Source organism: Gymnodraco acuticeps, unplaced genomic scaffold, assembly GCF_902827175.1.
Source record: "Gymnodraco acuticeps unplaced genomic scaffold, fGymAcu1.1, whole genome shotgun sequence".
Taxonomy (NCBI): Eukaryota; Metazoa; Chordata; class Actinopteri; order Perciformes; family Bathydraconidae; genus Gymnodraco; species Gymnodraco acuticeps.
Genome location: NW_022989892.1, coordinates 61,400 through 87,545, shown reverse-complemented (window position 1 = coordinate 87,545; position 26,146 = coordinate 61,400). Strand labels below are relative to the sequence as shown.

At 43.7% G+C, this 26,146-nt stretch overlaps 1 protein-coding gene across 1 annotated transcript in view; it reads right to left on the bottom strand.

Annotated features, from left to right (window-relative positions):
- Nucleotides 1-26,146, bottom strand: part of LOC117537801 (cadherin-6-like) — a 54,342-nt gene that overhangs the window by 11,682 nt on the left and 16,514 nt on the right. The window contains exons 2-6 of the mRNA XM_034203174.1: nt 22,271-22,650; nt 14,127-14,421; nt 8,818-8,937; nt 5,729-5,896; nt 3,436-3,623 (exon numbers count right to left, since the gene is read on the bottom strand). Coding sequence (XP_034059065.1) covers nt 3,436-3,623; nt 5,729-5,896; nt 8,818-8,937; nt 14,127-14,421; nt 22,271-22,507 — 1,008 coding nt within the window. The 5' untranslated portion in view covers nt 22,508-22,650. The remainder of the gene's footprint in view (nt 1-3,435; nt 3,624-5,728; nt 5,897-8,817; nt 8,938-14,126; nt 14,422-22,270; nt 22,651-26,146) is intronic.

The following is a 26,146-nucleotide window of genomic DNA, read 5'->3' as shown; positions in this document are numbered from 1 at the left end:
CAGGTCAGATTAGGATTGTATTCATTAAACTGGCAATCTTTTTCAGAGCATCGTCTAATTAGCTCCGGGTCTTCTTCAAGGACAAACAAGACCGTTGATGGAAACACAGGGGATCACACTAGGGCTGCATTATTTGGTAAAAAAGTCATATTGTGATTATTGTTGGCACTATTGCGATTTGCAATATAATAAAACAAATGGTATCATAGGTATACTTGCTTAGTTATGGAAAGGAAAATGCAGACTACTGATCCTTTTAGAATGTGTATTTCTAAAGTCATACAAACTTAGTATTTTAACTAAGTGTAAATTATTGTTTTAATTACTTACTGTTTGACAACATTACATGAAAAACCTAACCCGAGTGAACAAATGGTATACTTGCTTAGTTAGCGAAAGGAAAATGCAGACTACTTCATAATTTTAAAATGTGTATTTCTAAATTCATACATATAAACTTAGTATCATATTACATGTATGCCTACTGTAACATACAAATAAATTGTAAATGACTATTTTAATTACTTACTATTTGACAAATAATGTGTGTGTACAGAACATTAATCATTACAATGTGAAATTGAAAGATTACATATAGTTATCTTAAACAAGAAAAGGTGAAGTAAATGTACAAAACACTGGATGCTGTACTAGTGATTAGCTAAGTTAGCTCTGATAGCTACAGACGCACCTCACTCAGTTCTAACAACACATCACCGTGAAGACATGACGTACGCAGCGTCCACGCAAGTGTCCGGGGGCGGGAGATGAATGTGATTGGTTGTTGGTCGATCTTCAGACGCCGCCGTGTGGACGGCCGCTGCGTTACACTTAGCTAGCAAGCTAACCTGTAGCTGTGTCTTTATTTTTTCGTAACTTTCGCTGCCGCCGTGCATTCTTTGTATTTTTCTCTGTGTCGTTTAAGGTGCTGGTACATTTACGTCGTGTTGCCGGATGATGTAGCAACTGTTGTTTACGTTTTTAATAGAAAACTTCACTGTAGCTTAATTTACAGCCAAAGTATCGCCATGCAACCTCTTATTATACATCCATGCATGCATGCAACAGGTTGCGTGTTCATATAGCATTAGCATCCGTTCCTCAGTCATGTGACCAAACAAGGCAGATGCTTCACTGAGCCTGATTGGTCGGCTCTGCAGCATGTGCGTGCCTAATAATTAGACTGCGCACACAAATTATAGATTTTTCTTATTCGCAGATTCGCAAACGCACATTTTTTAGTTAATTAAATCGCTTCCATTTGGGGTGATAACATAGATAATAGAACTGATAATCGCAGAGGGTCATATCGCGATTGCAATGTCGATTAAATAAAAATAATGACGTTTAAAGGCCTTTGATAAACTGTTGCCATATCCTGAATATATTGTGAGTGGTGTGGCTTTACAAACCATAACATTGTTGGGTTATTGTACAGCATTACACATGATTAAAGTTATAGCCATGAAATCTGGTAAGAAATGTTTTTTGTTAGCATGACAGTAACATTAGACAAATAATGTATAGGCCTACATTTCCATCGTTTGCTTGGATTTATAATTTCAGGTAGCCTATTGAGTATACTGTGGTATATATTTTCCATTGTTCTTTGTTCTTTTTCTTCGAACAAAAATATGCAAATGTCTTGGATGTGTGTGCGTTTCAAATCCATTTCCTGATCCCTGCCACACTCTATGAAACAATGAATCACAGTTGTCTCTCCATGTCTGCTCGGTGACATCTGTTGTTTTTTTCATTTCAGTCGTTAAATGAAGACATCAGTGTATCAGATAAGTGCACGATCAACAAGGGAGATATTGCAGTTTGAAGAGTCAGTTAATGTTGAGACTTTAGTGTGCTTTTTTTCTGACTGATGGAAAAATACTGATAATACTTTGTTTTTAAGGGTGTTATTGTTAAGTTGCTCACATTTTATAATTTGAAATGAATAATAAGGATGTATGATTAAAAAGAACATACAAAGAAAAAAGGAAAATGGTTAAGGTTCTGGTGAGCAATACTTTTTCTACATTTATGTTATGATAAGTTCACATTGAGTATGATAAAAGCAGACAGTTTACATAGTTATATAGTGGATTTATGCTAGACCTCCTCTGTTGGTATCCACACTTTTATTTTACCAATTTGTTTGCTTAAAAGGAAGCAGCATTGTTATTGTTATTATCTACTGTACACTCCTCTTACATCCTATCATTTAATGGACTGCACACAATGATTGATATTATTCCGCACAGGTTGGCGAGATGTTTTCCCTTTTATGTTCCTTCTGTGAACCTTTTTTTGAAGTTGTAGACACTGAAGGTATCCCCCCATTCATGGTAATAATTGGGGAGCGGTGCATTTTAATGAATGTGTGCTCGGCGCTGAGCGGGAGCAGCTAGATCAGAGTGAGCTCCTCGCAGGCTGCCTGTACATATGAAAGGATGGCGGGTCCGTGATCGCTGGAAACAACCTTTAAAAGCATGACAAATCCAGATGGAACAAGCCTTTTTCTGAAGCCATGGATAAAAACATAAAATGAGTCGGTGATTTTCAGCGTTTCTTGTTAAGACCTCACTTCAATGGGAGGGTCTTTTGCTTGGAAGGGCCGGTGGAAGCGGTGATGGGACACACTCCTGACAAGCCCATTTAATTATTAGGTTCAGAATTAGGGCATGCAGACTCCCCACACACACTCACATCATCCACTACAGCACTGCTACAGATACAAAAGGCAATTATGTCATCTTCCATTTAATGATGGAAGCGATCAATCGAAAGCAGCAGAGAGGCTTGATACTATCACTTTCTATCACTTTCTGCTTTATTGAGTGCACTACCTTGTGTTGTTTCCTCTTGTTGGCCCAAACGAGATGTGTGATGCTCATACGGTACAGTGCAGGTTTGGTGGAATCAAGTCAAGGGTTCTCAAAGCACAAAAATATAAATAAATAAGAACATGTGCGAATGCTGTTTTATGAAATTGAGCCCCATTTTTACAATGTCCTGGGGCATTATCCCTTTCTATATAGAAGTGTACATTTGTTATGACCCAGTTCGCCAGTATTTAAATTGCATTCAAACACTTAAGGGATCCGCAGTAACACAAAACATGGTCATTCGTGGGATTCTCTGGACAATTTGAAATGTTGCAAAAAAAGGAGTTGCAGGAGATATTTTCTATTCTTTTTTTAAATTGTGGTGATGTGTATGCAATACTGGATTGTTTTGGTTTTGTTGTAGTTCTTTGTCTTATGGGACGATATTGGAAATAATTTCAAAAATGTATATTATTTTAAAATAACCCAGACAAAATATGTCGGTATTAACATGTGTGTTTGTTTTTGCCAGAGTAAACCTTTTATATGAATACTTGGGCGCAGCTTTTATACCTCTGTGCCTTTAACCCCATACAATCCCTCACAGAACACCAACCTTTCTCAGCAAGATGACCCCCTCCTGTGTGCTCCTGTTGGTGGTGACATCGAACATGCCGGGGCCGTCGCTCCCGATGATCCTGTACTCCATTTCCGCATTCTCGCCTATGTCGTTGTCCATGGCCCGGATCACTCCCACAGCAGAACCAATATCGGAGGATTCAGGAACCCTGAACTCATAGACGGCTGCGGAGGAACAAAAACATCCGAGTGATTTGGTGGTTCCAGGAACAGATGTACAGAGAAAACTAAAGTTTGGATCAAGTTAGTAAAAGCTCTGTAGTGTAACTAAATGTAAAATGTTCGTGAGCAGGGTCATGACATCTGAGGTCCTGCCATTCTTTAAAAATTCATGACAACTAAAAGCATAATAGAGAAGCATCGAAGCCCTAAAAATACAGCCAAGATTAATTTATGAAGACAATACACTGGCCGGAAAAGAAACACCACTGCCCCTGACACCCAAGGAGCGACACAACCTGCCTATTATTAATGACCCTGTTAGTGGAAAAAAGGAAAGAGGGAAAGTGGGTGAGTCAGAGAGCAAGAATACAAGAGTCCGGGAGGGAGTGAGTCAGAGCAAATCAGAGAGCAGCGATATACGAGCCAGGCGGGGAGGGAGAGTGTGTGAAAGAAGAAGCCGTGTGGGAGATTTAGTGCTGCAACATTTGTAGATCAGCTGTGGAGCAGCCATTTCATATGCAGTGAAACATATTTCATTTTCAAAAACAGACATTTGGCCTTTCACATAAGTTGCTACAAGCGGTATTGACTCAGAAATTTAGGATGTGACATCAATTCTGGGCCAATTTGCTCAACACAAATTAATTGCTTCCTTCTTCTTCTTTTTTTTTATTTTGTAAGATGATTTCCTGGTTTGAGGCGGATGAATTGATGGCTGCCTGTCGGCCGCGGTGGCCCCAGCTGCATCTTGTATGCTTAAATAAATAGCTGGACTGCGGGGGGAGCGGGCGTGATATACACACAGCCTGCGGAGACAAACAGCACTGACACACTAATAAAACATGCTGACAGTGTTTTGGCAACGCCTGAGTCGGCAGGTCTCTGTGACGCTGACACTTGCCTCTACACACACACACACACACACATATACACAGACACACACTGAAAGCGAGGCATACTAGCAGGTTTCCCTAGGCTAACAGGTATTTAGCATTGGGTGGAAAAGAAGAGGCATCACTCTGGCAGACAACAATGATATCGCTTCCTGACACTCCACCTCCTCTGGGTGTCCCATTACAATATCTCTTCCTCTTTCTCCCTCTTTCAATCTTCCCCTCTGTCTGCCCCCCCTTCCTCCATCACAGGCTGTCTTTCTGTCACCTGCATCACTCTTCTTCTTTCTTCTTCCATCATCCCCTCCTGTCACCTCCTCCATCCCTGTCGTATCCATCTCCCTCCTTCCCTCGTCTCACTGTTCATTCATTGGCGCAGGGGCAGAGATGACAGCGTCTGTCTCCCCCCTTTCCCTCCCCTCAAGCTGGTGGAAGGAGGGAGTGATAAATGCGGGGACGGCGGGAGTTCTGCGGTCGCGTGTTTGCCTCGCGTCACCCACTGTACAGTGCACAGTGCGCTTGTTGTTACTGAGGGGAAACACGACGACACCAGTAATCTGTCAATCTGATCTGGCTGTCTTCCCCGTTTGCCAGATGCACAAGAGGAAGTGAGACGTGTGGGAGGAGGGAGAAGAAAGGGAGACAATGTGCGAGACTGAAAGTGAGTAGGAAGGGAGCAGAAAGGGAGAATTGATGATTGATGAGTGAGAGGGTTACAAAAAGAGGGGGGGGTGATTCACCAAGGAGAGGTGAAGCACTGAAATGAGAACATTGGTTTTATGGAGTTAAAGGCAGCAGAAGATAGACGAAGAGAGAAGAGAGGAAGAGTAGGGGAGATAAAGGCCAGTGAACGTACTCTCTTCATTTAATAGGGATTACAGGGATGATCTGATGCACTTTGCAGGACCCCTCGCTCTGTCATATGGCTCTATATTTAATTATTCGCTGCCTTTAAGAGGCCCGCCTTAGTCGCACAAAACTCCCTGCAATAATCCAAATTCATTTGAAACTGACACCAGATGGGGGCTGCCTGCCTGGCACCGGCTCCCAGTGACAAGTGGTTTTCATGGGCTGAGTATTGGTCACTCTGTGTGTGTATGTGTGTGTGTGTGTGTGTGTGTGTGTGTGTGTGTGTGTGTGTGTGTGTGTATGTATGTGTGTGTGTGTGTGTGTGTGTTGGGGGGGGGGGGGGGGTTCCAGAAGGCCTGTACTCACTCTTAGCGAAGCGTGGCGGGTTGTCGTTCACGTCTGCAAGTGTGATGCTGACCGTGGTGGTGCCGGAGAGCCCCCCCATCTGCCCCGCCATGTCCTTAGCCTGGATCACAACCTGGTAGTTTTCCTTCACTTCTCTGTCCATGCCAGGGAGGGCGGTCTTGATCAGGCCTGAGGAGAAATGCACAGATTCATGGTGAGAGTTTATTTGAAAAGAATGACCATTTGGTTATCTAATAAGTCAAGTCCATGCCCTCAATCACAACCCTTGAATTTCTGTTTCAGTTCAAATAAAAACTGTATTATAATAGAAAAGCTTAAACAGTCAATATTCTCCTGATTCAGCATTTCAAATGTGAGACTTTGCTGCTTTGCGTTGACATACCTGAAATGAAACTGAATATATTTTGGGTAGATTAACCAAAGCTCAAAGGCATTTTTCACAATTCTTAGACATTTTATTTACAAAATTAGTAGTCAAGCAATCAAGACGTTAATCAACAGACTAATGCATAATGAAAATAATCATTAGTTGCAGCCCTTAACGCATTTTTCAATGTTTAATTTGATTGGTATAAATGACAAAAAGCTGATTTTCATTAAAATTGCAGGACAAAACTTTTAAACACTTTTGCTTATAAGTTTAAAGAGACTCTGATGCATCACCAGCCCCTCATTTGCCCTTTTAGTCACTTTATATAACTGACTGCATTTTCTGAGGTGCGCTCAGCACAAGAGGACCTGTGAACTCACTGACCCTTCAGCTGTGGTCAACAATGTCCTCTGCAGCAGCAAAAATATATTTTGGGTGAGCGGGAACATAACATATGGGTCAATACAACTTCAAACTGAATATCATGGTATGTTTTCATAATGTTATGTGAATGCAGCTTTGATATGCAGTATGAACAGAGCAAATACACAGTGCGTTCACACATACAGTCTATGGTGCGCACCAGAAAACGGAAAACTATTAGGTGTGAATGCACCCCTAAGTCATCATCAAACTATGCAAGTCTGACAGGGTCTCTGTACAACCTTTCCGAATCTAACAACTATTATGACATAAAAATAATGATATTCCTCCACAGGTGGACTGCGTATCAAAGATCACTGTATTTGCCTGGAAAAAAGCCTGGCTGCATCAGCTGTATTAAATAAATGACATTTCATTTTTTAGATTTATGCATCTACAGGCTAGATAATTAAACCACTAGGAACATTTTATTACAGAGAGGTCAGTTCTCTTGCCGAGGAGGCGTGGCGGAAGTGAGCTCTGCGGTCACACAGGAGCACATTGTGGAGTCTGTGTTCTCGTGATTTAACTGGTAAGTGGACCAAAGGGCCAATCTACCAAAAACCACAGCTTATTCCTTTAAATCTCCATGCGTAACATTCGCCTCCAAATGCATTCAGCAGCCTTTATCTCCTCTTTGGAATTAAGGCTCAGTTAACATTCCGCCTTTTAAGTGCCTTGAAGTTGCTTACTCCTGCGCTCTGACATGTTAGATGTCTGGTTTGGAGTCAGGACAGAGACTGGGTAAAGCAGTAATTGGCAGCATATTCAAAAGTTGTGCTGCATCTCCCATCAGAGGCGGTCTTAAATCATGTCTTCTATTACATGTTGGAATTAGGAGCAGCATGAAAAAGAAGCAGATGGAGGGAGAGAGGCAGACAGATGAGGTTCAGTGGGAGTAAAGTAAAACAAAAAATTAAATCTCACCCTAAATAAACTACTTTGCAAACTTCATCACTTTCTGAATACAGTAGATGATTCATTGCATATCAAACAGACGTGGTGCATCATTCCAACTGAGATCAGACTGGCCTACGCTGTTTAAAAGGCCCTTCAACTTTTTTTCTTCTTCTTCCTAATGATGTGCAATTTATCTCACGGACAACACGGTGTTACGAGAAAAGCGATCGTTGAGGAAAGGAAGCAAGCGTATAGCCGCTTTAAAGCAGCGTCACGCTCTCTCTATAGCTCTACCTTTGTTATTGCCTAATGACTACAATGCACACACACCGAGGAGGAGAAGAGAAACAAATCCTGCTTATAATGTGATGTCCAGGCATGTCTTTGTGTAAGAGGGGATGTCAGCTTACATACCACATGTGGGATAAACCATATTACTGTTAATCCCTGCGCTAATCTGCAAATGGTTTTTTTGTCGTTTCCCTTTTGTTTAAGCAAAAAAGACAGGAGCGGGATGTGTTCCAAAGCGTACATTAATGATTAAAACTAGCAAGCGGCTAGATTTTTGGGGTTGGTGATTTGCCACTCACACTATAAATCCCCCCCCCCCCCGCCTGTCAGCCAGCGAGAGGAGGCAGACGTGTTGGTATTTTTGGTTCAGTTCAAGGGGAATTCACAGCCTTCCAGGAGTTATTTTCTGATAAATTGTTTTAATTTTCTTTCTTGGTAAAGCTCAGCTTGCCTCCTCTATTTCTGTGTCAGTTAGTGATCTGTTCTGTTTTAGCAGAATGGCCACCTCCAGATGAAAGGGTGTAAACGTGTGGAGAGTGCAATGGCAGTTGCCTTGTTAGAGCGAGGATAAGAGCTTTTCCACTGAAGACATACTGAAGAGTTGTGCACAATGCTGTTCTACTGAGGCTAAACTTGGTGGGGAGACATTATAATCTTTGACTTTTCTTTCGAGGATTTATTCTCACAATAAAAAATTTTTAGCCTTTGGATTCCGAAGGACTAACAAACTTGATTTAGTTGTTTTGATATATTTCTGAAATCAAATGGTATTGCTCCGGAGCTGTACATATCTCAATAATGCACAGACATAAAAATGAATGGGTCATTTGTGTCTGTAGTGTTTCTAAGACATATAAATAAAATAGCATTCTTTTAACCGGATTCCAAATTAAAGTCGATTCCAAAGAACATCCATTTTGAAGCATCTAAAAGCTTTAGTTATACTTTATTCTAAGACGTAAATGCTTTTTTCTTCAGGATACACATTTCTCAAAAGTTCTTGAGCAAAGCTATTTCTTTTTCTACATCAAACTTGGAGGAATAAACACAAAGTATGACCCGGGAGCTGAATATGAGTATTTATGTGTCGTTTTTTCCTACTGACCGGTTTCTGGGTCCACAGAGAAGTATGGCTGGCCCTCCAGGATGCTGTACACCACGCGGGCGCTGTTCCCGTAGGTGGCGTCGTCGGCATCTGCGGCTGTCACCTGAATCACGGAGGTGCCTGGGGGGGGGGGGAAGAAGATTCATGACAATGACTTCTATCAACTCTACAATACTGCTGAAAATTGCCTGCTGGATAATTGCTCAAGCTGATGCACCTTCTGATGAGGTGTCCGATCCTCTTCTAATCATGCAGAATGTGACTGATCATTTCTGTCCCTTTGCATTACCCCAACCAATCTTTATCCTCGGCCACTTATACCCTCACACGTGATTGATTTTCACGAGTAATCGATAAGTCCTAATGTATTTTTCTAAGTATATCTCTCTAAGCATAGCAGCGCCACCGATACCGGCTCTTTGCAAACCCAAGAAGCCTATTAGTGTATCCACAGATCTGTAGTGTCTAAGAAGCCAAATATCTGATCGTAGGCGAAAGACTGTGATCCATTTTCTCTTCCAGGGAGGCTGAAGCCCTATTTCAGTAGAACAAAGGGAAACGGTTAGCCAAGTGCTACCTCCCAAATGGCGCCTTGCGGGGCCAAGTGTTGCCTCATTACATGCAGAGGAAAATTAATTGAGTAGAAATATTTAATGGCAAAGTTGTATAAATATAGAATTGTGAAATAAAATAGGAAAACGGCCCTGTGAAACTTCACTAATGTGATGTCAGCTATGATCTGTAAGGGGTGACAGGGAGAGTTGCCCTCCTTTTAAAATCAATGTCATTCGTATGGGTGACGGATGTTCTGGGGAAAGAAACTATAAAACCAAAAAGCAGAGAGAGAAAGACCACGGCTGTCTGATTTGCTGTAAGTGACAGTTCGGAGGATTCCTGAGTAAGTTCACCGAACCTTGATGACTAATACCTTTAACTAGGGAATTAGACTCAAAGAGGCTTTTCTGACATAGCGGCTTTTAGAAAAATATCACTGATCCACATCAGCCATCTCATCGCTGACTTTAAGCTTCGGAGAAAAGAATTTTCTGACAAACAAGTCAGGAACGATCGCCGTTTTTGTGCAGGGGGAGTAAATGACCTCAAGTGTAATCGTTCAGATGTCAAAGAAGGGGCGCGTCAAAGGAGGGGCGCGTCAAAGTCGTCCGAGCACAAGAGTCCAAAGAGGAGAATGTCAGAGCCGTGAGACGATAATAAATCTCAAAGTGTATGTCACATTTAAAGGGGCAGTGTCTGGACGTAGTCACTCGTGAACACATGCTCTGCCAACCAGTGACATCACACCTCGGTTGTTGCCATGGGCACCCGTGCTGCCCTTAGATAAGTGCTGGCCTCTCTCTCTTGGGCTTACTGAACCAAGTGACAACTCTGTCACATGTCTGGGCTGCAGGACCGATGTCCCTCAGCCTCCAAAGCTCCACAGCAGCAGAACAGAACAGGGAGTTCAAACCATGTTTTCATGCAAGTATTGATTAGGAGCCTTTTTATATTGTGTATCTATATTCATGAGGCCACTGTGTACTTTTAGACTAAGAGCTAGAGCCAAAGTGCACAGTAAATTAAAGTTTAATCTGGAGCCGAATGACAAGAAGGAATGATAATGTGAATAGAAAATGGTGCTGTCTAAGAATCAGAATCAGTGAAATCTGAAGTTATTCACTATGAGGAAACAGCTGCTGGTAATTCAATTAAATACAGTTTTAATAAGATACAATACTGTATTTAAAAGATTATCTGCACCAGTGCTGTAACCGTGACAGAAACACTTTACCTTGTTTATTTTCGGCACATAAAACAGCTTCGAGTCTCATTTAATTAGCCGGGCCCTCTATGTTAAGCCTGCGTCATTATTATGATTGATAAAGTCCCATTGATCCAGTAAGTCTGCCATTTTGAAATGTCTCTATCCAATCTGAATCATAAGCCTTTTAATCCAGCTGCATAAACACCTTCATTCGTGTAATTATTGTATGCTTTTGATTAATACATTTATTTTTCACATACTAAATGCGACTCTCTTTGCCTGCTGTGCACACAAAATATTTATTTTCCCGAAATTAATTACTGTTATTAATTTGCTAATCTGTTTTTGGTTTCCTTTTTATTTTATCAATTCAATCTTTAATTTCCCTTTATGGAAGAAATATCTCTGGGGTTGGGATGGCTGTATGGACACAGTGGCCTGTGTCAGCTAACACATGTGATATTTAATGATGTATTCAGTTAGATTATTACATGGGCACATCATCATTGGACAAACACATACTGTACGCACAATAGATGTGCAATAGGTAAAAAACGTATTGAGAGTATAATTTATTTTTCTATACTTGGAAAAATTGTCTTACTTTGTTATCGTTAAATAAACCGTATTTAATTGTGTCTTAATTTACATGATTTAATTTCATATTCTGTTCATGTACACATCCCATATTCTATTTGACATGGATATAGACTTTTTGCACTACTTTTTATTTTGTATTTTATTATATATTGTAGCGATCCTGATAGGCTACTCAGGGTGTCACTTAGGCATCCCCTGTCTCTCTGCCAATCATAGAGCTGCACCGTGATGGTGGCTGAGGTGCGGGCCTGTGGTTGGTGGAGCGGACGGGGGAGGGCGGGGAGTTGTGACGTAGACAGTGCTATATATATGGGTATGTGTAGAAGTTAGTGTCAGTGTGAGTGGAGTGTGCGGTAGAACCCACGAAGTGTACTTGACCTGTTATCATCTGTCTTCAAATACTAATTATTAAAGCCTAATAACTACAAGCCTGTCTCCGACTCATCTTGGGAACGTTACATTGGTGTCAGAAGTGAACTTTTCGAACAAGGGACGTCTATCCGGACGAGAGTCGTAACTGCGTCACGGAGCTAGCCGGTAAGCTAGCGGGGATGGATAAGTTCAGCAAGATGGGAGTGAAGCAGGAACACAGTAGTGATGAAGAGGAAGATGGAGCATGCGGGTGGTCGAAGGACATGAGAGAGGAGTTCATGAGTGCACGGGAGGTGAGAGAGCGCCTGAGAGAGTCGGCGGTGAGGATGGCTAGAGACGCGGGAATGTCTCCGTCTTCTGCGGCAGTTCGCGCCATTTCCAAGCGGAAGGTAAACAACAATGGCGGCGCCCATCAACCCGCAACAGCCGCCGCCGGGTCAGTGAAAACACCCAAATTTTCGGGTAAGGCAGACTGGGAGGCTTTCCATGCCCAATTTGAACTGCTTGCTCATGCCTGGGGGTGGTCAGTAGAGACTAAAGCACTACAGCTAGCTTTGTGCCTCACAGAAGAGGCTCTTTCATGTCTGCTACTACTTAGCCTTGAGGACCGACACAGCTATGAAGCGTTAGCGGGGGCTTTGAAGAGGCGGTTTGGACAGTGTTTCCCGCCAGAGCTGCTCCGGAACGAATTGAGTAACCGCTGTAGGAAGTCTGGAGAGACGCTGCGTGCGTGTGGAGAGCCTGACGCGGCGGGCATATGCACACATGCCACCCGGAGTGCAGAGTGAGCTGGCACGTGATCAATTCATCAGGGCTCTCCTCCCTGCGGACTTGAGGGTTGGGGTACAGCTGCAGCATCCACAGTCCTTGCAGGCGGCCTTGGAGATGGCTGTGGAGAGAGAGATTGTGTGGAGTGTAGTGGCGAGGAGCAACGGAAGGCCGGTACCACCGGCTGTGAGGAGCTGCAGAGTGGAGGAGAAGCCTGTATGGGATACCGAAATGACTGAAAGTGTTAAAGTTTTATTAGAGGGGAAAATGAGGGAGATGGAAGCAGCTGTCAATGCAGAGAGGGAACTGCGGCAGCAACAGGAGGCTAGACTCAAAGCGGAGCTGGCCTCTCTTGAGCGAGATCTCCAGGAGAGTAAAGAGAAGGAGAGCCTTGTGGCCTCTCTGGAGAAGTGCCTCCAAGAGGGCAAAGAGAGAGAAAGGAGCCTGGTGGAGGAAGGTGCCAAGAGGGAGGCGCAGTTCAAAGAGCTGCTCAGGAGCCTGGAAGCCGAGAAGGACAACCTGGAGGAGCGTCTGACGAACCAGCTGTCCCAGCTCAATGGCAGCATTGCAGACTACCAGCAGGAGGTGGCGGACAACCGGGAGCACTTGGCCGAGCTGCAGCGGGAGGTGGAGCGGTTGGCGAGGGAGCGGGCCGAGTTGGAGGCTGAGGCGCAGAGCGAGAGCGACCGGGCCGCCAGGCTGGAGGAGGACATGAGGCAAGCACAGAGAGAGAGAGAGCAGAAGCAGAGTCTGGTAAGCAGGAGGAGCTGCTGAGGGAGAAGCAGCTGCAGAGGGACTGCATCAAGTACCAGGAGAGGATCAGCGAGATGGGTAGAGACGCTAAGGCGCTGCAGTAAGGTTACAACGAGCTCCAGAATAAGCTAGGACAATCCCAGCTGGAGACTTTGAAAACTCTAGAAGACCTGAAAAGGACAGAAGCAGAGTTGGATACCTGTAAACCTCAGCTGGATGAGTCCCAGAAGCAGGCAAGCGTAGCTATAGCGGAGAGGAGTATCATGGAGCAGAACGCCCAACACAGAGAGGCCTCGATGAAGGCAGAGGTGGAGCAGACCCTGGACTCTGTGAGGTTCAGACTCGGAGGCGAACTGAAGGAGATGGAGCTGAGACTGGACGAGGTGGACAGAAGCGGAACTATGACACCAGGACAAGAGGGCAGCATTTCCGGGCCGGGGAGCTGGTTTGGGTCTACAGCCCACAACGGAAGAAAGGCCGGTGCCCAAAACTGGACAGTCAGTGGGTTGGTCCCTGCAGAGTACTGGAGAGGGTGGGGGTAGTGTTTGTGCTGAGTTTTATTTGTTCCTCGTGGGCGAGGAACTTTGTAGTGGGGGGGTAGTGTAGCGATCCTGATAGGCTACTCAGGGTGTCACTTAGGCATCCCCCGTCTCTCTGCCAATCATAGAGCTGCACCGTGATGGTGGCTGAGGTGCGGGCCTGTGGTTGGTGGAGCGGACGGGGGAGGGCGGGGAGTTGTGACGTAGACAGTGCTATATATATATGGGTATGTGTAGAAGTTAGTGTCAGTGTGAGTGGAGTGTGCGGTAGAACCCACGAAGTGTACTTGACCTGTTATCATCTGTCTTCAAATACTAGTTATTAAAGCCTAATAACTACAAGCCTGTCTCCGACTCATCTTGGGAACGTTACAATATGTTGCATTGTTGGAGGAGCTCAGGTCAGAAGAATGTCATTGCCATTTCTACACTGTAGCTTTGTGCATCTTTGAATCTTGAATCTTTAAAGAACTCAATGAATGGTATTATCAGGAATATATACGTCGAGAACTTACCGATGTCAGACATTTCAGGGACCCTGGCCGTGTACGGGTCCTTGGTGAAGCGCGGCTCGTTGTCGTTGATGTCGTGGATCTTGATGATGAACTCGGACTCCCCCTCCAGCGCCTCGTTGGTGAAGCGGTTGACGGCCTTGGCCCGAAGGATGTAGTAGGCCTTCTCCTCCCGATCCAGCCTCTTGGTGGCGTGAATGTCCCCAGACTTCTCGTCTATCCTGAAGAGAGACCCGGCCCCCTCCCCTGTGAGGACGTACCTCGTGTTCCCATCTCCTCGATCTGAATCCGAGTGAAGCTGTGGGGAGGAAAAAAATAAAATGATCCCTGCAGAACCATACAACAGTTTGTGGTGTTTTCATTCTAATACATTTCCACTTTGCAGCTCTCTATTGCTAATTGTTAAAGCACAACAGTGATTCAAAGTTCACTTTATGAAAGCTTTTACATTTGCTTAATGTGCTCTTATGGACACCAAATGTCAGCTAGCTTCTCTCCAGAGACATATCTTCCAATTGCTATGAGCAGAAATAGCCACGGTGAACAGAAACCTCATCTACATAAAGTCCAAGAAAAAAGACAAACATCAGAGCACCCGCTGCACCGTTTGATTGACAGGTGATCATCGAGAAGTGAAGTGCATACAAAACAAACATCTAAGCATAAATCACTTAGTACCAAGGATGTCAACAGAATCCAATTACAAAGTAAAATCACAGTTCCCCGCTTAAATATTTCTGATACACTGTGCACATATCAGCAATCTGACCAATCTGGGTCTTGGCAAAGAAGCAGTGACAGCTTTGATAAGTGTGTTTGGTGTTGTTTAACAGATTCATATCATCTTTAGTAAACTGTCATCGCGTCATCTGTGAAATTCGGATCCTGCCGAGCAGAAAACACAGTCGGAGCATTTATGTCGCATTTTACTGGCATTGTTTCAGGTTGTCATCACGCTTCTTACCGCAGGACCACTGTGGCATTTTCACAGTGCTGTAAAACAGAATGCCAGTGGGTCGAAGTCTGTGAAGTACCAGCATGACTGCGCTCACGTCCGCCGCCTGCCAATCCCTGATGGATCAGCAACATGACCAACATGCCAGAGGACCACCAGTGTCCACTTGTCTGTGGAGCTTCTCATTATTATTTGCTTTCTCCCTCTCCATCTCCTGTTTAATTTTTTTTCTGCATGAACAGCAGCTTAGCATGCGCTGACATTTTAATTCCACCACCAAATCCCCCCAACATATTTATCTCCGGGAACTCATCAAAAGCTTGTCCAGTCGTTTTCCCCTCCCACTACTTTCCTGCCCACTTCCCATTCCCCTCTTTAATAACCAAGGACACGGTAATAATTGCAGGGGGAGGCACAGGGCAAAAAGAGGTTACATGTTTTCAAAGTATAAAACCGCGGCCATCCGAATGTTTACGCCGACGAGTGGGCACAAGTACGTGATTCCTATGTGTGCTGTTGACACCTCGTTAACTCAAGTGAGCCACCGCGTTTGATTTTGACAGTTCGAATGCATATTTGTGTCTACAAGCATTTCTGGCTGTGCCGGCGGACAGACTGAGGGGGGATATTGTGCGTTCCAGCTGGGTCACGTGGGAGCACATTGCAAAGTCTCCCTTCTCATCATATATTAAAAAGATTTTCATCCCAGGTGCTCGGAGGCTTTACTAATTCATGCTGTTATATCAGGGCAAAGCTGGCACGTGAGACGAACAGCTTTGTGGATTAACATCTTTAACACTATTTTGTTCGCCTGCTTGAATGCTGGTTAAAATGACTGTTTTCATTCCTTTCTCTGTCTGTCTCACCGAGCCGGTCGGGTGTGTTACAGAATTTCAGTATCTTTTCGGATTAGGATCTGGAGTGGCGCACTGTTTCATTAAACCACTTGTATTTTGGTCACAACAACTCTCATTTTATTTTTATTCCCTCCGTCTAACCAAGCCAAGAGAATATCACGCGCATTTTTATTTGTTTACCATTCTGCTTTACAGTACGTGCTTCCAACAGAGACTCAGTTGGCTGAAAACAATCCACTTCAACATTATTATCTTTCTCCCGCTGTTATAGCTGCAATGTCCTTTCCTATGATTGTCTATCAAGCTGCCTATCTCAGCTGGCACAACAATTCAGTTAATAACCGTTGAGACCTCTCTTTCAGAGATGTGAGATAGACAGTGTGACATATGCTGTGTCGACTGTCATTTCTATGGAAACAGAGAGTTATTGTGGTCTCAAGAGTTCCTCCTCGCTCCCCTCAAGGATATTACAAGGCAGTATCGAACTCCATCGCCCGCTGCAATGACCCTGTCCCTCCCAGTTGCCCACCTTGCTGGTGAGGAACATTTACTGCAACCCTTCTACTCAAATTAAGAGCAGAAAAAAAAAACCTCTCCCGGAAATCAATGTGGCAGCCCAACGTGCATCCACAATGGCCCTCTGATCAATTTATATCGAAAATACAATTAAACTGTCACGGGGAGAAGAAGAAAGCCACATGTGCATTCAGTATGGTCACCAAGAAGCTCTGGCACATCAATAGCTAGCCTTTTCTCCTTTGCCCTCCTATGGTACCAAATCGTAAAAAAGGCAGAGAGCATGACGCTATAGCCATTAACACAGAGACTTCTGGTCTTTTTATAAAGAAAGAAAGAGGAAACGACAAAAAAAATCCATCTTATCAAGTCATTCTGTCTATAATAGTGGCCCAATATCCTCATCTTCTCAAATTAAAAGCTTTCCTGCAGATTGTTAGATGAGAAAACTACACCACTTTCATATTTTATAGAAAGTAGACTACAGCCAGCAGTTTAGCATAAAGCATAAAGGAAGTCATACCCAATGAGGACACGGTGTGTTAATGATGTTTAAATGGGCTGCTATGGTCTTATTTTGGGACAAATAGCTTTTTCCCATTTCCACTCTTAAAGTGATGTGGTACCTTCATATTTACATGAGAATTACATCACTAATCTCATCAAATTATGTTTTCCTAACTAATGTAATCTAAATATATTCTTCTTCTTTCTTTAAAACAACTTTATTTTTTTCAAAAAATCAAACATGAAACTTGAGATTCTTTGAAATGAGTGGAGTTCTAGGAAAATAAGGCTCAAAGGCAAATATGACTACAAAATATGTCTTGGCAGTGAATCAGCTGTGAAGCAAACTAATGTTAATGTACTGAAACCATTATATAATCAATACAATGCTATCTATTTCAAAACCCTCCACTCAATTAGCCTTCTCAGCAGTGATTTCAAATGGTTGGCATTTTTTCACAGTAGAAGATATTTATTTCTATTCCTATGTGCTTCATCTTTCAGTTTGAAGTGGGCTGAGTAGTGAAGTGGTACTCATCAGACATCTGTGCGTGAGAACTTAGAAGCAAGCCGTCTTTGTTTGTGAAATTAATCAGCTTCAAGTGCAGCAAATGTTAGTGCAGACTCGATCTGGCCGCCATTTGTTCTTCATTCAAGTTAGGCCCAAAAGATGGCACTGAAAATGGGCTGCTAAGGGCAATTAGCCAGTTAGCCTTTAAGGCCTTGTGTCCTGGCCTGTCGAGAACTGGCTGCCTTCTATGAAGCCAGATGGTAGCCTCAGACTGTGCACAAAAATAGCCTATCAAATGTGTGTTGATGTGTAAACTTGCGATATGCCATCAGAGCTGCAGAGGCTTAAAGGTGAAATGTCCCTTAACATATTTCCTCTTTTGTGGACCTCTGACATCTTTAGTTCTTTGTGCCATACATAATTTCCAGCATGTTATCTTTTAATTAAAATAAATTCTCAACAGTTTATTTACTTTGCTACAGGGCCTGAGGTCGTGTCCTCACTGTTGTTTCTTTTTTGGAGGCGTTTTTTAAAGGTCCCCTATTGTACTCTTTTTCATCAATATATTATCGTTCTCAGATTTATACAAAACATGTCTCTGAAGTGTTTGGCTCGAAATACCAAACAGATCATGCATTGCAGCATCCCATAATCCCCTCTGTTTCCAAAGTGCTGATTCTCTGTCTATTACTTCAGATGAAAATAAGGAGCCCCTCCCCACGCCCCTCTGAGAGATATTTAGTTAAAAATAACACAATGGTGCTCTAGGAGGAGATTCAGGTGATATGGTGGGGGGGTTACCTTGTTGGTGATTGGCTAATGGTTACATAAGCCAAGAACTCGCTCTGACATCATAAAGTGGCCAAAATCTGCTCATGTTCAGACAGGTTTTTATAGAAATGGATCAGGAAAAAAAGTGAGCAAATATTTTTTCTTGAAATTTTCAGAATCTCTTTACACAGAGGGGACACATGTTTCTGTATAAAATACATGACAAAGTGGATTTTGCATAGTAGGTGGGTGACCTTTAAGATTGTATAATTACATGTAAACTATCTATGGGGTCCATAAGGTAGATACAAAACTTGACTGTTTGATGATAAGAAATGAATTAATCTCACCCCGTCAAAATCAACGGGTGTTCAAACAGTAGTGGGCAGGCGATAGCATGAAAACAATTGCAAGATGTTGTAGTGATGTCGACCTATCTCGCGCCGACATCGCCTCGCCCCTGCAACGTTGTCAGACAGATGTTTGCCGGGCCTCGTCGCTGCATGACCTCATCACACCCTTTCCTCCGCTGCTCACACGTCGCAGGAGAAGAGCATAATTGAAGTCACCCCCTCCCAGCACACACGCAGGAACTTATCGCCTAATCAACAAACACTGCCAATGTGTGCTCCAAGCCGCGGCTGGAGACCGCAGAGGTTGCCATGGCGCGGGTACAGCCATATTGCAAACTCCTTGCCTCTTTGCCAAGGTGAGCAGCTGGTAGTGGGGGGGGAACAGAGACCAAAAATCACCCCACCCCCCACAAACAAACACAAACAATCCCTGCACCTTTCCACTCGGCTGCCATAAGACGCTTGAGTCTTTTCCCCCAGGTCGCTTCAACCGCTGAGTCATTCAGGACTGGGAAGAATATTATGTCTGTGTTCTTCTGCCGCTTTTTTATTTCCTCTGATTTCCAGCCCATTACTGGAGGCAGACGTGTGTGTGTGTGTGTTTGCGTGCACGCTGGTGTGTTTGTTCACATTCAGAGAACATTGCTCACTTGCTAGGGACTGTGTTGAAGAGTCTACCCGGCAGACCCAGAACCACTGGGGCCTATCAGGGGCTGTAAATACTTTATGAGATATGATAGTACAGCACAAACACTCCTAAACCACAGGCCATTAACCATTTTCAGTGGATGTGTGCCCTTTGGTAAAGTAAGAAATAATGAAATAAACAAATATTCTCTTCCCCCAGTGACAGCGCGGACCCTCGGAGGCCTATATGCAGCTCGCCTGCTAATGAGAGGCAGTGTACGATTCCCCCTCCTGCAGGAACAACATAAATTGTTGTGCAATACAGCAAGATTAGCAAGATTAGCAGCCAACCAGCTCCACAACAAGACACCGGCGGAGTCTCCTGTTGCCCTTCATCTCGATCGCTTCCCTTAATTTCTTCCTGTTCCAACTGCCATTGTTACGCTTGCTCAGGAAAGATTACACTTTCATTTGTTAGCACTTCACAACTCGATAAAGCCTTCGAAAAAAAGCAACCGGGGGAGATTGAGTTTACCAAATAACCGGAGACGGGATGTTGTAATTCAAGTGTAGTTTCATGATTCTATCTTTTACTGTGTGTCAAGAGCTGCTCCCTTGTTTATAATAACCTGCCATTGTGTTATTTCCAATTCATTTTTTTCTCGACTAACAAAAGTGGTTTTGTTCCCTGCTGTGTTCTCTGGTTGCAATGATGTCACTTGCAATGACAAAAGCCTTCCCTTTTGTGTTTCTGGTATTGTTGTTTTTTTCTTCAGGCCCACTTGATGCGGATATGGCCTCCACCTGAGGATACGGATGCAGATGGTTGTTCTCTATGTTGAGGCACGTGTTGAACTCGAAAGCTATTCATACCGTTTAGGGCCTTATTCATCACTTGTACTTAATCAAGCAATTAACAAACAGTAATTGCAATCAGATAAGATCCACCAACTACAATCCTATGAGACAACTGGCTAGTGAGCTAACACTGTGGAGAAGCTCCCAGCTGCATGTACTTGGGGGGGGGGACAACAAGCGCTCAGAGTCATGATTAAGTGTGGTGCTCGAAGGTTGATGCCTTAATGGCATCTTCAGGAGACGGACTCTTAGGCCAAAGCCTCTGGATCTCTAAGTGTATACCACACTCAGATAATCCATTCTTCTTTCGCTATTAGTCCTTTTACAAGCTTAAAGGACAAGTGGCACATCAATCAGCGTGCTCTGAAGACAAAGTGGTTTGATCATGCTCGGTACTTCCTTTCTGATCTTCATTCACTCTGTTTTTTTTGTTCTTTTCAACTTTTTTGTTCTTTTTCGTATTTGCCCGCCTCGTACCATATTGAGTGTTGTAATCCTTTAAGACGGGGGCTGAAAGTCAACCCCCACTTTAGGAGGACGTATGTTGCAGAATCTCATTTGGTTGGATGACTCTAACCCCATGGACACACGATCGGAATGCAAAGCACCAGCCCCATTCAACTCCTCGCACAAAACCCCCTTTCTTCCTTTCTCAGTCGTCCTGACCTTGCCCCCACGCTTCACAATCTCCTCAATTACAGTAGGTTGGGAGAGAAGGCTGATATCTTGACTTCCGCTCCGCTGCATGTAAAGCATTAGCTGGCCCGTCTTCTTGTACATTCCCCAATGTTATCTGGGTCGACACTATGTTTTCATATTGTTGAACAAATATTACCTTCGGAGGAAGTCATATTTTACTGTCGGGCAAGACAGCCGCTCTCGGACGGCATGATGTGAGTGGAATGGACATCGTGCAAGCAGCCGCAAAGATGACAGTAAGCACAATATGTATCGGACAGGCGACAGCAAACAAAGCCTGAGGATGGATGGAAGGAAGTCCCATTCATGAGCATTAGCCAATCGGCGTATCATGTCATGTCTACTCTCCGATGATGGGTTGATTCAGAGACAGAATTAAACAGTAATAGGATGTTATTTATTTTAAAGCAGCTCATTAGGAACAATTTATTTCATTTAATAGAGGTTGATCACATTATCCATGAATCCATTATGCTACTAAGAAAAGGCACCACAGGTAGTTAGGTTGTCCCCCTTTTTGCTAAAAAATAAACTTGAAAAATTGTGTATCACAAATTCAGTTTGTTCTAGGACTGTAAAATGCAAATAAAGCAGTATTTGGTGGAAATTTGCATTCATTTGGATTGACGGACAAATAGCAGAACTTCATAAATATGTATCGACAAGACTACATACTGTAATGAGAATCTAAAATCTAAAAATCTAAAAAAGCTACTTTTCAAATGCCGGCATGTGAAAAGTTAATGTTTTGTTGTGTAGACAGTGGCTCCGAGGAAAAACACTCCCAGAAGAATAGACAAACATTGAGGAGAGCACTCAGACTGTGTGTGTTACAGAACTAACAATTTGTGAGATGGACTTCATAGAGCTCACTCACAACGAAAAACCGTGCAGAGAGTATCTTCGGGTTTCTAATGATGCAGTTTGAGTATCTGTTTGAGACAATCCTTTCTTTTTCATTCAACTGTAGTAGATGGTTAGCTGCTCAAATCAAATACGCAGTGCTTCCTTTAGTCATTCTGAACAAACTGAAACAGCAGGTTTGGATTGGTCCCATAATAGAATTTAGATTTCTTTCATCTAATGCATTGTTATTTATTGCTCTTCTACTTAGAACTGATCCCAGGGACACTTCTGATAAACAGGCAACTGACTCTCAGTAAAAAGGAATGTGATCGGTTATATTTTGTTCATAGTAAAAACTAAATATTATTTCGAATTAGGAAGTAATCTGATCAAATAATGAACAAAGTCTGATCTGATACACTATGCTGTAGACATTAGACAACAGACTATTGTGGTCACTAGTGAAAAATAACACAGTTTTGCTAATTAATCTGACTAATTAAATATGTCTCAAAGGTGTGGGATGTTATTATCCCTGTGCTTTTGTTTGATTATTGGATGTAATAATACTTCAGTGTAAAACTGATGTGGCATTGAAAAACAATCCCAGTGTGTCTGACAAAGGAAAGAAATTGATCTTTAATTACCTTTCCGACATACTGCATGTCAGACCCGGTGTACTCCTCCAACAAAAAGAACTGGTTCCACATCCATCCACGTTTGGATCGCCTCAGCGGCACTCCATTGGCGTCTTGTCCCGTCAGTCCTGCGGCCCCCTTGTGCCCCCCTGTAGTTCTCCGAAGGGCCCTGAGCCCGTGACCAGGAGAGCTGAGGTGGGCCATAACCCACAGCACCATCAATACGCAAACTCTCCTTCTATCCATGGCCACACCACCACAGCCTTCTTCTCCCCCCGCAGTGGTCTATGTCTAGTGGTTCTTGGTCAGAGTATCGGAACAGTCCACATGCTGTAATCTATTGAAGCAGAGAAGGCTCCTCTCAGTCACATGGGGCGGAAAAACAGCACCTGGAACATTTACAGAGAAAAACAGAGTGTCAATATCAGGAGGGGAAGCAGTGGTTCGTTACTGTACTTTCCTAACCTGTACTCAAAAGCAGCTCAGTGTTCCAGGCTTTCTGAAGATGCAGTACTTTAAAAATTCAGTAAGGACCAAGTCAAGATGGGGAGGGGAAATCAATAGAGATGTATCTGTGAAATTGTTAGGGCTAGGTATATAATAAGTTAACCATGAACCAACACTTTAAATAAGAAATAATGCAATCAATTGAATCATCAAATGAAATCAATTGACCTAGTTTATGAAGCAAAATGTATTTCACTGTAAGAAAAAATAGCTTTTCCTTTCCCGTTTCCATCATCTGAGTTCAGACGGTTTCTTAGTTTCTGCAATTGTACATATCTCCAAAAAATGTTAGATCTAAGGGGACGAATTACATTTGACTATTACACGAAAAAGCCTTCCTAGAGTAAAACATATATCAACAAATACAAATAAATGCATACATTGTTTAAAGAATACATTAATAATGGGTTAAATACACAAACACATGTGGGTAATCAGCTCCTGGTGAAAAAGAGGCATGAGAGGCAAAGCTGGAGAGCTGATCTGAAATCTGTATCTCAGTGGTTGACTTTCTGCTGCCACTCACACACACGTCCACACATTCCCATCCACACAAGTCCTGATATACATTCATGTGCACACTCGTACTGTATGTTGACTGTCAGTCAAGTGATTGATGGGCAGGCTGAGTGCTACCTAACCTGATAAATATCAGATTAGAAATATTACACATCAATGTATTGGCTTACATCCTGTACAGCACGTGTAGAGCTACTTTATCTGCATGAAGCCCCTGAATCAACATCTAATAGAGTGCACGGCTCGTGGAGCGGCCTGTTCTATCTTTTTAAACAATCTGCTTCGGCACACTTTGTTATCAAACCCAGCTGAATGCCAATGGAGACCCTGGGCAATGTCAACTCCAGTTTATTACCTTAAGATCAGTGTAAATATAGTAAAATGACTGTTTGCAAACCACAGAGTAGGGCTCTGATGTGAGCAGTGGAATCTGTCCGCTTTCCGTTCCTCAATCATTTCTCCCACCCATCTCCTTTTCCTTTGGAGCCAATGCAGAACGCGCTGGCTAATATGTGAAGGGAACGGAACAAGAGGAACAGAGCAGGATGGAGGTGGAGGAGAAGGAGGGGTAGGAAGAAAGAGAAAGAAGGCCATGTATTCTGCTTTTGTTCTCATTATTCCTCGCGGCTGGAAGATATCCAGGCCGCCAGTGTTCCTCGGCTGGGGCTTGGTAGGAGGGTTATCAGTGGGCCCGCTGGGGAGCGTCTGCAACGTTCCTCCGTATCGCACACTCTCAGAAGGCGGGTGGAGGGAGAGGGGGCGTGTGGGGGAGAGGAGGATGCAATCTAGCACCAATGTATGGCAAGTCTTTCCTCGCACAGTATGTCGGGGAATTAGGAAACAATGTCTCTGGACATGAATTAAGTACCCTGACCTGCATGCAGAGCCAGACAGACTGAGTGACGGAAGTGGAGCGAAGAAAGAGGAAAGGTGCAGGAAGGGGAGTAGAAGCAGGAGTCCTGTCACAATACCACCATTTTGTCTTAGATACTAGCGTTAAGTTTAGTATCTGAAAATCGGAGACGAACCGTCAAGCAATGTCACAGAACAACCGCCCAGCTTTTTACCAACAGATGTCTGCCAGCATCGAATGAGAAAGCTTTATAGTAACTTTAGTATGGGGGTATTGATGTCGGCTGGGTGTCTTTGTTGGCTCAAAAAACCGTTTGTCAAGCTGTTCAGTTCAAAACACAATAAAGAGTTCAATAAATGTGTCCGCCTTTAGCTATGTGGCTCTGTCTGTTCAACTGGCACTGGTTCATGACGACTGTTTGCTTTGACTACAAGACCATCCCTAAATGCACCAAGTCCAACATCATGTAATGATGCTTGCAAACCGCTCCTCACAATGCGGCAGTTTGCAGGCCTCACACACCTGGTGGAAAGATGAAATCAAAGAGCAATTTTTGATAGACATTGTTTACTATTGTACAAGTTCTGAGTCGAGTACTGACAGTCCTAACTACCTCTGTAGTTTCGCAACTGGTCGTGGTTCAAGTTGATTTTAAGCCAACAACATCAATGCTGCTTTTGTATCGAGAGTGGATGATTGCACGTCTGCTTGGAAATACTTTGTAGATTCTGGGCCAAACCTGTCCACGTCAAACTGTCTCAATGCACTTCGTCTATTCTTTAAACAAATTCCAATCGCAGTGTTTGTTTATGCCCTCTAGATGTGACGGCCAGGTAGAAATTCACAACACGCAAAGTTCTTGAAATCAGATGTAGTTACTGTGACAACACTACGGGGCAAACGGGGAGAGAGGGAGTGAAGGAGAGGTAGAAACGTCCTGTCAGAGCAGCGTCAGCAGTCAGGCTGGGAGACTGGCCCATCCATTACGCTACCTGTCTTCCAGAGGCAGCCAAGGCATGCCCTGCTTTCCCCTTATGAGGCACATTGTGAGCGGTTGAAGCTGAGGGTTAGGTCCCATCTTTCTCTTTTCCCTCTTGCGCTGCAGTTTATAGCGCGCCCCCCCCTCCTCCCGTCGCCACATCCCATCCCCACCACCCTGCCCCTGCCTACTTTGCTTGCATAGGCCTGAGCTGATATGCATTATCACTGGGCTTTTTGCTGAAAGCCAGTCACTTTGCATGTGTCCTCTGCCTGGCTCAGCAAGGGGGGGGGGGGGAAAGACTCCCGGGTCAACAGTGCGTGTGCTGATGGAGGCAGGTGAAAGTGAGATGGACTGTCAGGCTTCTTAATAATGCCCGTGGAGGAATAGTCTCTTTTAGACCACCACTCTCCACTTTCGCTAAGCCACAACTCTCATGGCAGAAGCTCTGTTTCCTATCCAAATCTGCTACATGACTGGATGCTTTTTTCCTGCTCTCGCTCTCTAGTTTTCCCTTTTTATTTTCCTCCCTCAACTCCCAGTGCACTCGACTTTATGAATTTACTTAATTGACGCTGGTGAGAGCATGTGGGACTTTGAGCTATTGATTTGCTGTAGGCTTCGGCGCAGTTGGAAATACCAGTCGGTCTCTTGGGTGGACTCATGAAGCTTTCTACCTCGAGTCCCCTTTGGAAAGCCGGCCTTTTCAATAGATTTCTTCATAATGTCACTGTGGAAAGCTAATGCTTTCACTGTATGGAAGGCTTTGACGTCCCTAGGGAGTGCTCGCCCCTTGACCACATTTGTCATACCCTGGAAGCCATATTGTACAGCCTCCTGCCCTGATAATGCTCTTGACATGGACCACGAGTATGTCAGCTAAAGCTTTATTTTGCAAAGTCAAAAAATGTCACATCGGGTTAAGAATGCTATGCTGCCACATGTAGCCGACAAAAAGTACGACAAAATGCCTGCCTCTTTATATTTGTGATGTATGAGAGTGAAGTCGGAAGAAAGACTGAGCGAG